Source organism: Hypanus sabinus, chromosome 12 (assembly GCF_030144855.1).
Source record: "Hypanus sabinus isolate sHypSab1 chromosome 12, sHypSab1.hap1, whole genome shotgun sequence".
NCBI lineage: Eukaryota > Metazoa > Chordata > Chondrichthyes > Myliobatiformes > Dasyatidae > Hypanus > Hypanus sabinus.
Window position 1 is genome coordinate 26288644 of NC_082717.1, and position 11696 is coordinate 26300339.

General features: G+C 41.4%; 1 protein-coding gene across 1 annotated transcript; it reads left to right on the top strand.

Moving 5' to 3' along the window:
• The first annotated feature begins 6743 nt into the window (after positions 1–6743).
• On the top strand, positions 6744–9393 carry zgc:112001 (uncharacterized protein LOC550384 homolog). Its single transcript, XM_059985317.1, has one exon. It carries the CDS (start codon positions 7091–7093, stop codon positions 7964–7966), a length of 876 nt encoding a protein of 291 aa, XP_059841300.1. The 5' UTR covers positions 6744–7090; the 3' UTR covers positions 7967–9393.
• The last annotated feature ends 2303 nt before the right edge of the window (positions 9394–11696 follow it).

Consider the following 11696-nt stretch of genomic DNA (forward strand, 5'->3'; position numbering starts at 1 on the left):
CTCCGCAACTCATACCTGGTCTTCTGGCCCAGGCTTGGATTGCCACACTTGAATGCCACAGATCTAGCCTTTAGCAGATAACATACCTCCTGGTTCATCCACGCCTTTTGGTTTGGGAATGTACAAAAAGTCTTTGTGGGCACACACTCATCCACACAGTCGGTAACAACTGCAGCATACTCATCCAGGTTTCAAGATGAATCCCTCAATACGGTCCAATCCACCGATTCAAAGCAGTCCTGTAGGCGCTCCTGTGCTTCACTTGTCCATGCCTTCTTGGTGCTGCAGTCTCCAGTCTCTGCCTATACTCGGGGAGTAGAAGTGCAGCCAGGTGATCAGACTTCCCGAAGTGAGGGCATGGAATAGCACGGCAGGCATTCTTGATGGTGGTGTAGCAATGGTCCAGTGTGTTGTTTCCTCTGGTATTGAAAGTGATCTGTTGATGGTAGTTACTTAGTGATTTTTTTCAGACTGGCCTGGTTAAAATCTCCCAAAACGATGGTGAAGGCTTAGGGTGCGTTGTTTTGTGCATGTTGATCACATTACTCAGATCATCTAAAGCCTGCTTGACATTGGCCTGAGGTGGAATGCAAACTGCTACCAAAATGACCCCAGAGAACTCCTGTGGTAGGTAAAAAGGACGGTAATTTACTGCTAGATTTTCCAGGTCTGGTGAGCAGAATTAGGACAGCACTGATACATTTGTGCACCCAGAAGAGATGATCATGTGGCGCACTCCTCCACCTCTGCTTTTGAGAAACTCTATAGATCTGACCTGACGTTGTATAGTAAACCTGCCGCTCTGAATTGCTGCATCTGGTACGGAAGGGGTTAACCAGTATTCTGTGAAACAAGGGACACACGCGACCCTGATGTCCCTCTGATTCAGCACCCTGGCTCTAAGATTATCAATTTTATTCACCAGAGACTGAACATTCGCCAGCAAGATAGTTGGTATAGGGAGTATAAAACCTTGTTTCCTTAAACACACCTGTAACCCTTGTAACATACATACACACACACCCCTAAACCTATTGCACAGTAATACATGTAAATACTGTACCAAATTACATTGAAATATTAAATGCTTATTTACTTCCTATGAAAGTACATGATAAAGTAATCAGCTGAGGGAGGGTTAAGAGGCCCTGTTGACATAGCAATATCTCAGTAGCTAGGATACTGGAAGCATATTTTTTTTCACCCGAAAGTTATCTGTAGCTGTTTGCTAACCTTCCCTTCTTTACCCCTTCACTCTATGAAGACAGAAGTTTGTATATCAAGCAAAAATAAAACATCCACTGAATAAATTTTCTGACACAATGAGAGCCTTCCAACAGTTTTTCTGATGGCCATTAATATTCCTTCAGCGTCAGCTGATAACAATGAAGCATTTAATTCAGAAGGTTTTTTTGAGTAAAAAACTGCTGAAGAGTAATAAAAATAAAAAATTGGACTAGGAAAGAAACTAACTGATTTTATTCGTTCCAACACATACAGAAACCTATTTGTAGTCATTTTCTGAGATGCATTGTTATATGCAAAGAGAATAGCTTTACTGAATAATGTGGGAAGAGAGATGTCATTTCAGGGGATATTTAATTGACAGGTAATAAAAGAACTGATAATGAAAAGTTTGTCAACAGATGCTGCTCATCCTAAAATGGACTGTCCCGTTCACCATTTCCCTAGCACTTACTAGTGTGTGCTGATCCAATTAAGACAGACCTCAATTTAGATTATCTCGAATCCTCCTCAGTTTTCGCCCTGCCTTTCTCTTGCATCACAGAGGTATCTCCCTCTAAACAGGCATTCCCAACCTGGGGTCCGCATTTGTGAATAACGACCAGCAATTCTAATGAAAGGAAACATCCTCCCCACATTCACCCTTTCCAGAGGCCTCTGTCTATTGATGACAGTTGTAGCTTGTGTGCTTTGAACAGAATTATCAGATACAAAACAACTCTGCTTCATCAGTGAGAAGATTTCCAGTTTTTGTCTTTCTTCCCACTTCCTCCCTCAAGTGATAAGGATTCATTGGCTAAAGAAAATCAAAATCGGAAACTTAAAATCATGAAAGTGAGCAATACTGGCATTTGAAAAAATATAGAACATAGAAATCTACAGCACATTACAGGCCCCTCGGCCCACCAAGTTGTTCCAACCGTGTAACCTACTCTAGAGACTGCTTAGAATTTCCCTACCACAGAGTCCCCTATTTTTTCTATGTACCTACCTAAGAGGCTCTTAAAAGACCCTATTGCCTCAACCACCATTGCCAACAGTGCATTCCATGCACCCACCACTCTTTTTTCTGTGAAAAACTTACCCCTGACATCCCCTCTGTACTTACTTCCAAGCATCTTAAATCTATGCCCCCTCGAGCTATCTCAGCCCTGGGAAAAAGCCTCTGACTATCCACACGATCAATGAACCTCATCATCTTATACACCTCTATCAGGTCACCTCTCATCCTCTGTCGCTCCAAGGAGAAAAGTCCAAGTTCACTCAACCTATTCTCATAAGGCATGCTTCCCAATCCAGGCAACATCCTTGTAAATCTCCTCTGCATCCATTCTATTGCTTCCACATCCTTCCTGTAGTGAGGCGACCAGAAATGAGCACAGTACTCCAAGTGGGGTCTGACCAGGGTCCTATATGGATGTAACATTACCTCACGTCTTTTGAACTCAGTCCCTTGCTTGATGAAGGCCTTCTTACGCCTTCTTAACAACATTGTCAACCTTTGAGTGTCCTATGGACACAGACCCCAAGATTTCTCAGATCCTCCACACTGCCGAGAGTCTTACCGTTAATATTATATTCTGTCTTTAAATTTGGCCTACCAAAATGTACCACTTCACACTTATCTGAGTTGAACTCCAACAGGCACTGCATTATCTCTTTGATCAGAACTGTTATTGAGGATTGACCAGTTTATTATGTCCATTGCATTCAGTGTTACTTTAGTAACCAGTTGCTCAAACCACCATTTATGAAACATTTTATGATCCTACTTTGCAGGGAGTGATGCCATACTCAGTAAAGCCAGTGTTTTCTTCAAAATTTTAAAGGGTGTTAAGTTTGAATCAGTCACTGCTCATGCACATACATGATGTCAGATTCTACACGATGAAGGCCAGAATCAAGAATAATGTACATGTTAATTATTGACTGAAATCTTTGTTGACATGTTTGAGCAGGTTAAATCAGCAATGAGTTCATTTATCAAAAAGGACAGTCCTAATTGTGAAATTGATCTTGTTTACACCTGCATGGAGTTTATTTGCATCTTAAAAGATATTTCATAACAACATGATTGTAAATAACTTTTGACAGGTTAATTGCAACAAGATCTGCTGTACCAAGTGACTGTGTGTTTGATACATTTAAAGAAAGACCTAATTGATCAATATTACATAATTAAAGTTATATAGGTGTTGTACTTGATCATAAGACATACTCCCTGTAATTTCTTCAGGAGACCTCAACACCCACAGCAGTACCATTGGAGAAACCTATATCTTTTTTTAAAGTTCTCTCCACAGTTTAGATTGAAAGAGGGACAATGTGATGACCCAGCCAAAACTCTTCTAAACATGGGAAATAGGAGGAGTCAGCATTTCAGTGCCCTGCTCCTTCTCTGCCATTCAATATGGTCACAGGTAATCATGAGTTCAATACCTTGATTTTCTCTTCATTTCTTTTGATCTCATTAACCCTCAGGATTTAATCTATTCTTGAAGATATTCAATAATTTAGTTTCAACTGCTTTTGGTGATCGAGAACTCCACAGTATTGGTTCTCTCTGATTGAAGGCATTTCTTCTCATCTCTACCCTGCATGACTTACACATAATCTTAAACCATGGCATCCCGATCTTACTGCATCTCCCCCTTTCCTATTCTATTATCCACCAGATAATAATTTGCCTTTCATACCTTTGCTGCAAAGTTGAATACTTCACGTTTATTCACATTGTTCGATACAGCTGATCAATTCCCCAGACTCTCTGTATCCTCACAACTCAAGCTCCCACACTTCTTTGTGGCAACCGTAAACTTGAATTAACTTATACATGGAAAAGTTTAACTCCTGATGCAAAACTTTAGTATGGTAGCTGCCAGGGACTGGAGATACTAGACAGATGGCAGACTTCTTTTTGATGTCATAATAGTTGAGTTTAGTTATTCAAGTGCATGTCAAGTGTGATAATGTGTCCTGCAGTGGAATTTCAGTATCACAGTTTTTGGAGTTAACTTCAGCAAGATTTCCATTTTAGAAATGATATCTTGATTTTGGTTGGGCAGACATTCTCTTTATGGCATGCCACTAAGAGTGTTAGAGAATAGGTGACCAAAAATTGGTCAAAATGGTAAGTATTAAGGGTATTGTACAGGAAGATGGAAGTTGAGCAAAGGTATTGTGGCTAATGTCACACTCCACATAATGAGAGCCAACATCAAGAATAATGACATCATAGGTGTATCGATTATTGACTGAAGTATGTGCTGGCATGTTTGAGTAGTTTAAAATACTTCAAATAAATAAACCAATTCTAATTGTTAAATAATGGTTCCCTTGTGCATGGAGTACATTGATGACATTTTTAAATATTTCAGAAAAACATGATTGTCAATCATTTTCAGTTGAATAATTGTAATAAGATTTTATGTATAAAGTAATTCACATATTGATGCTTTTGGATACAGCTGTTTGCTTTCTAGCAAACCAAGGATTGAGCCTTGTGCAAAGACAAACTGTATTTGCACAGTTTGTTGTCTTTTGCCCAGTGGTTGAGTGCCCGGTTGGTGCAGTCTTTCATTGATTCTGTTTTGGTTATTATGCTGTTAAGGATTTATTGAGTATGCCACAAAAAAACTGAATGTCGGGGTTGTATTGTTCGTTCGTCTAGTGCTGTGTTGTATGACATTGGTGATCATGCTTCTTCCATGTCCATGATTGTTCTTGGCAAAGTTTTCCACAGAAGTGGTTTGCCATTGCCTTCTTCTGGACAGTGTCTTTACAAGACAGGTGACCCCAGCTGTTATTAATACTCTTTAGAGATTGTCTGCCTGGTGTCAGTAGTCGGACTTGTGATATGCACGAGTTGTTCTTATGATCTTCCATTACCTGCTCCCATATCTTCACATGACCCTGACTTGGGGGGGGGGGGCTAAGCAAGTGCTACACCTTGCCCAAGGGTGACCTACAAGCTAGTGGGGAGGAGGAGTGCTTTACACCTCCTTTGCTAAAGATGTACCTCCACCCTGCCACCCCCAGGGTTGTATATGGTGACATATATGCACTTTGATAATAAATTCACTTTGAACTTCATTAAGCTGGCAAAGATGTGAATTTATGTCTCCCTGCAGGGATATCAATGTTTTAGCTACATATGCTTATGTGTGGTGTTTCACCAACTCGGTGATCACTGGCATTATGATAGTCCCAAACTTCATAGTGGGACCAGTAAGAGCACAGAGACCATGATGCCTGAACATGGTGTGGCTGTATGTCTATGGACATTGTAGAGCACATGTTCTTCCTCCTCACCCTTCCCTCATCTCCGTGGTAACCTTTATGTTGCTGTGCTCTGCTAGCTACTGAAAATTTAAGGATCCGACTCACTTCCTGGCAGAGAGTGTGGGAATGATGCAGCAGACGGGAAACCTACCAGTAGTGTTTTAATGAATGAATTTGGTTATCAAGCACCCTAGTGGATTCTGCTCCAAGTTGAGACAAGCTGTCCAATAATTTTGGAAGACAGTTGACTGGGTGCCAATCTGTTCAGAGTGTGTGAATTCCAATTTCTAGACATTTGGGGAAAAAAAGCTGCAGATGCTGGAAACTTGAAATAAAAACAGGAAATGCTGGAAAACACAGCAAGTCCTAGAGCATCTGCGGGAAGAGAAACAGATCATCGGAACTGAGAAAGGTAGAAAGCACATTAATCTTAGTGGTGAAGATGGTGTCACAAAGGAAGTGTATGTAATATGTATCTGAGTTTTTGGTGCCATTCTCTGATGAAACAGATTGTGTGGTATATTGGTTAAAGGAGACGCCTTCCCTAATGATCAGGACGCACACCTTACCCTGAAGGTATCTGGTGCGATTCTGTCAATTTGATGATTTAAGGTATTTAAACCGATTAGATTACTTTAACGATGCGATTCTGTCTAAGGCCAAGCCTGTGTATGCCAAGCCCAGTCAGACTCTGAAACATCGGGGAAGCCAGTTAGGGACAGGCGCTAGATGCAGCCAAAGGTCAAGTTCACGTGTATTGTCGCACTTATTTTGTGTGTTAGACGGAAATCAGGGATACTTTTGTCGATAATAGAATCCTGACGTGAACAAAATGTTCCAGTGTCCTGGTGAGGAATGTCAGCGGGATGGGAACTCTCCGTGGCAGCGATGCGCGAGGTTTTTTGGCTGAGTGGCGCCGGTACCAGCTCATTTGCAGCTGCCATCTGCCAAGTCATGTTTTACCTTTTGTTGCATCACTCTAACCATGTTTAATTTAAAGGACCAGTTTTATAATTATAATTTATTGTAACCCCTTCTGGTAATCACTTTAGTTTTTTCTCTCTCTCTCTCTCTCCCTCACTTTTTTTAAAATGTTGGTCGTTCCTCCTTGCCGTTTGCTGTTTGGTCGGTGTTCTGCATTATGCTGCCTCTCCCTCCGCTGCTGCCCCGGGTGGAAGTGAGAGGAGGTCGCGGAGGCAGATTGGGGTGGTGGGAGGAGGGCGAGCCACAAGAGCGCGCAGCGCGCATCCGCCGCCACTGACAGCAGTCCAGCAGATGCTGAGAAGTGCAGCCTGTCCGCCTTCGCCGCTGGTGTTTGTCATGACCGTCCGCTTCAATGCGTCTCCCTGAAGCTGCGCCGAACACAGCACAGGGAGGCAAAGGAGGAGGGAAGGTTGCCCGACGAAATCCAGATCCAAGGGGGCTGCGCTGGAGACGCTGCACCGTCGCAAATGTCGCTGCGAAAATGCGCTGGCCAGATTTCTCCCCCGCGTGTGTGCAGGATTTAAATTAAAGGGGAGTTCGCTTGGGGTAGACCACTTCAGCAGATCTGTTTCTTTTTATCATGTGCAACAACTCGCCTTCCAGCCAGGACAACCAAAGACAATGCAAATTTCTGTCATACATGTTCTACCAGGCAGTCCGGGACCGTAAGCCGGTGTGGATGCTGGAGGAAATGAGGACGATGGAATCATTCTACTGGGAAGAGAACACCAAACTCCGCACTTACACCCCTTCGGAAGCCCTCCTGTACGCAGTGGTGCACAATCACCTCCCCTATGCCCAATACTTGCTGTCTCGTTACGCGGACGAGGCTCTGGAAATGCCCGGGGATCGATTCTGTTGCTGCCCTTCATCCGCCCCTCATCTCGCCATGGCTGTCAGGTACGACCGCAAAGACATCCTGGGCCTGATCCTGAAGATCGCCAGCCAGCTGCCCGGCTTCAAGTCGTACGTTAACCGGAAGGGCTGTTTTCACGTCGAGGATGGGAAAACTCCACTTCACTTGGCCTGTGAGCTTCTGAGAGCTGAAAGCGTCCTGATGCTGCTCGGGAGCGGGGCTTCGCCGAAGATTGCCGACAGCAAAGGGCTCACGCCGCTGGATGTGATTCTAGAACAGCTCCAGGTCTCCAAGATCAACGCAGAGTCCACAAAGTTGTGCATCGATCACCTGCTGCTCTTCACCTCAAACCTACAATTCAAGATGAAGGGGGATTTGAAAGACAACCCGGCTGAATGGAACAGGCTTCTGGGCGAAGAGAAATACAACTACCTCTCTGGGAAAACGCCCGCTACTTTATTCCTAATTTCTATGCAAGGCGTCTTAAAATGCCTTCCGCCATCGGATTTCCCAGCCAGCGTGAAGGAATTGCCCATACCGCAATCCTTAAAACCTCTGCCTTCAGAAAGATTGACATTGCGTTCGCTCAATGTACAGTAGCGCTAATTTACCTTAAAAGGGATTTTTGTGACCATGAATGAATTGTTGCTACAGGAATGCCAAAATTGTCCTCTAAAGAAAAAGCATGGTATGCGTTCCTTTTATAGCTTATTATCTTTCGACCTGTGCTGATACAAAGAACAGATTCAAAACCTTGCAAAATGAACGGATCGATTAGTTCGTGAGGCATGTGACCTTTAATATCACTATTGGGTAGAGAATGCGAAACAGAATTGTGAATCTTACTGTGCTGGGCTACTTAAATGACAATCTTCCAGGAGCTCAGAATGAAGAAGAAACTGCAATTCCTGATAGCATGTGTTAGAGAATAAATAGACTACAGCAGCTGGAAGCAAGCTGTTTATCTCTGCGAATGGATTCTGGTTACAGATCCATATTGTGTTTCTGTGATTGCCTAGGCCGCGAGTTCATTAGACTTTGTGAATACGTTATAAGACAGTAATAATACGTTAGCATTAATTTCCGTGCTGAACGATAGGTAATAAATCAATACATTCAATTAAATTAATATTAATATACTTCCATATTTTAAACAATCTTTTCATGTAGACGTCCCTTTCACTCTTCGAATACGCCCTCTTGTACAGAGCATTTATGTTTGTGTATAATAAGAACAAGGCTGACTTTGAGAATATGATCCCTAAGAAAATAAAGGGGCCAATAAATAATACTAACATTCTAGGATGTTATTCCTAGTTTACAAAATATTAAAACATTGCATGTTTACTGTAAACCATAATAAATTAAGTATTTAAGGAATTGTATGTGCCAAAGGCAATCTATTTATATATCAAGAAACTTTTCATTTCTGTATAATATCCATAATTCAGGATCCTAAGGACATGCTGCATTTAATGAAGAGAGTTTTTAATTTTTTAAAACTTTTAATCATGTATATCTGTTCATTAAAATTTTTAAAATTACATTTAAATATTTATTATAGCAATGCTATTGAATATATTAGTTCCTAGCAAGTCATAGTTCATTTCAAATCCAGAATTGGCAAATTGTATCTCTGATTTGTAAATGGCTATGTTTTTTTTTAACTCACTGGAGTTGACTGGATGACTGACGCTGCCTTTCTGTACATTTGTTGTTGAGAAGAAAATGAGAGTACCTAAGTTTTACATTGATCATTTTGGCTGCTTTACCATTTGGTTAACAAATGGTCCTCAGTGTTTATATTGTAAATATTCACATGGAAAAGAATATTTGTACAGAGATATACACATTTTCTACTGATGTAAAAATCATCTAAAGTAGCGAAGTCTGAGGTTGGTCAGAAATTTTAGTTGAACCAACTGCAGTAAAATCTCTAGGTAGTTAAATATAAGTAAAAGTGAAAGCATGATTGGGCATATTTTGTATTGTTAATATGCATGTATGTAGAATGGATTTCTATCAAAAAAGCAATAAATGCTGCAAAAGTTTGCCAAATGGCTAGGTTGGTCATTTCTAATTCAGATGGAAGTACAAAATTCAGCAATGAAGTGAAATTTTGTGTTTTTGTGTCCCTGATATGGATTGTTGCCATTCATCTGGTAAAATCTAAATAAGTATATTTCCTGTACATGAAATAGTTTAACTATCTGTACACCTTTAAGGTCAAGATCAAAATTAGAATAGATTTTTGCAGATAGCTCATGTTCCAGTGTTTCTAGAGTGTGCAACAATCTTAAAAGTCTCTTCATACATTCCCTTGAAAATATTCAATATTATGTAATATGAACATTTTTCTTAACCTCAGAATTAAACAATCAAGGCTTTGCACTCTTTCATCATATCTCAGATATCGTAAGTTGTCAATCTCTGCTTTGCTTCCAGTAACTGTATATCTCTGCTGTATTATAGTGATGGAAACATTTCATCAAGCTCTGTACCTATATGGCATATTATAGCAACCACTGGAGCCTAAAAGTAATTTCTTGAAACTTGAACACCAAGTTGACTTGGCTTTCTTCACTGCCATCATATATCATGATTCTGGCTTTACCAATGCTCTTTGCCAAGCTCTATCTTCCATGGCTTTTCGAAGCTCCTGCTTGCAAACCATAATAATTCCCTATTCTATTCTCACACCCCCATCTGACCTCTGCTTCTTCTACTGCCAGGGTCAGTCCAATGTAATCTAAAAGAGCAGCAGCTCATATTCTGCCTGGGTAGTTTTATTTCATTTTTATTTAAAGATACAGCACCGTAGCTGACCTGTCTGGGCCAATAAGTCCACACTGCCCAAATGCATTCATGTGACCAACTTCAAACCCTGTGTCTTTAGAATGTGGGAGGAAACCCACGTTGACATAGGGAGAATGAATAAACTCTGTGCAGAGTTTATTATAGCGGCCATTGGCACTGTAATATCGTTAAGTTAGCTACTAAGCTACTGTGTCACCGGACTGTATGAAAACTGAGTTCTCCAACTTTAGCTAAACTGATCTGTCCCTTTCTCTCTCCTTCTAGGCTCCTCAGGCCCTGTCACAAACACCTTTCTTTTCAAGTGTAAAGCGAGGGTAACTTCACTCACCTCAACACTGAACTGATTCCACAAGCTATGGACTCACTTTCAAGGACTCTACAAGAACGTTCTCAGAACCTTTATATTTATTTATTTATTATCATTATTTGTTTTTATTGCATTTGCACAGTGCATCTTCTTTTGCACGTTGGTTATCTTTTCAGTCTGTGTTTTGCATTGATTCTATTGTATTTCTTTGTTCTACTGTGAGTGCCTGCAAGGGAACGAATCTCAGGGTAGTATATGGAAACATCATTTTGATAATAAATTTACTTTGAACTTTGAAGTCAACTCAACCATCCCCATCCCCCAGTTTTCTTCCCCTCCTCCACCTTCTCAATCTGCACATCATCCACAATTCCCACTGTGTCCACTCCACCCACTAGTTCCACCTTCCCACCATACCACTCTTATTTGGTCTCTCTTCACCTTCCTTTCTTATCAAATTCCATAACACTTTGTTGCCTCTGCCTCTTAAATCCTAGCCTTTATCACTATTTCCACTAATTCATCTCCTACCTGACTTCATCTTCCAATCAATTCCTCACCTGTATTCACTTATTACTTGCCAGGTCTTCCTTCATTCCATACCGATGACTCCTCCTGACTTAAGCCTTCTTCCTTCTCATGGACAGCCCGGTCTAAATCTTCTGCCTGCTCTGAATCTTTTCATCTCCTAATTGCTGACAGGACATTAGCCATCTCGGCTTCACCATTCCCCTCACCTATTTCAACTTCAACTTCATATGTTCTGCTCTCCACTCTCCATACTAATCCGAACTCAGTGTCAAACCCGTAGACAAGGTGGTGCTGTTGTAGTCTGGCAGACTGACCTCTACCCAACTGAGGCCAGGCAGCAGCTCTCTTGGACACATCATCTTATTTAACCAGAACCCTACTGTTGCCGACACCATTGCTGACCTAATCATCTTAGCAGATATCTGCTCTACAATTACAAACTCCTGTTTCCCAAACCTGCTCTGCATGTTTCCACCTCCTACCCAAGATCTGCAAACTAAACTGCCCGGTTAGCCCCATTGTTTCCACCTGCTCCTGCTCCACTAAACTTGAGTCTTATCTCAACTCTAATTTGTCCCTCTTGGCCTGGTACCTTCCTATCTATATCCATGACATTTAAAATGCTCTCCACTACACCAATAACTCTTAGCTTTCCTGAACCTGACTGCCTCATTT

Bases quoted from the DNA above. Each gene is read 5' to 3' on its own strand.
- zgc:112001 (XM_059985317.1), top strand. From the start codon at position 7,091: ATGTGCAACAACTCGCCTTCCAGCCAGGACAACCAAAGACAATGCAAA.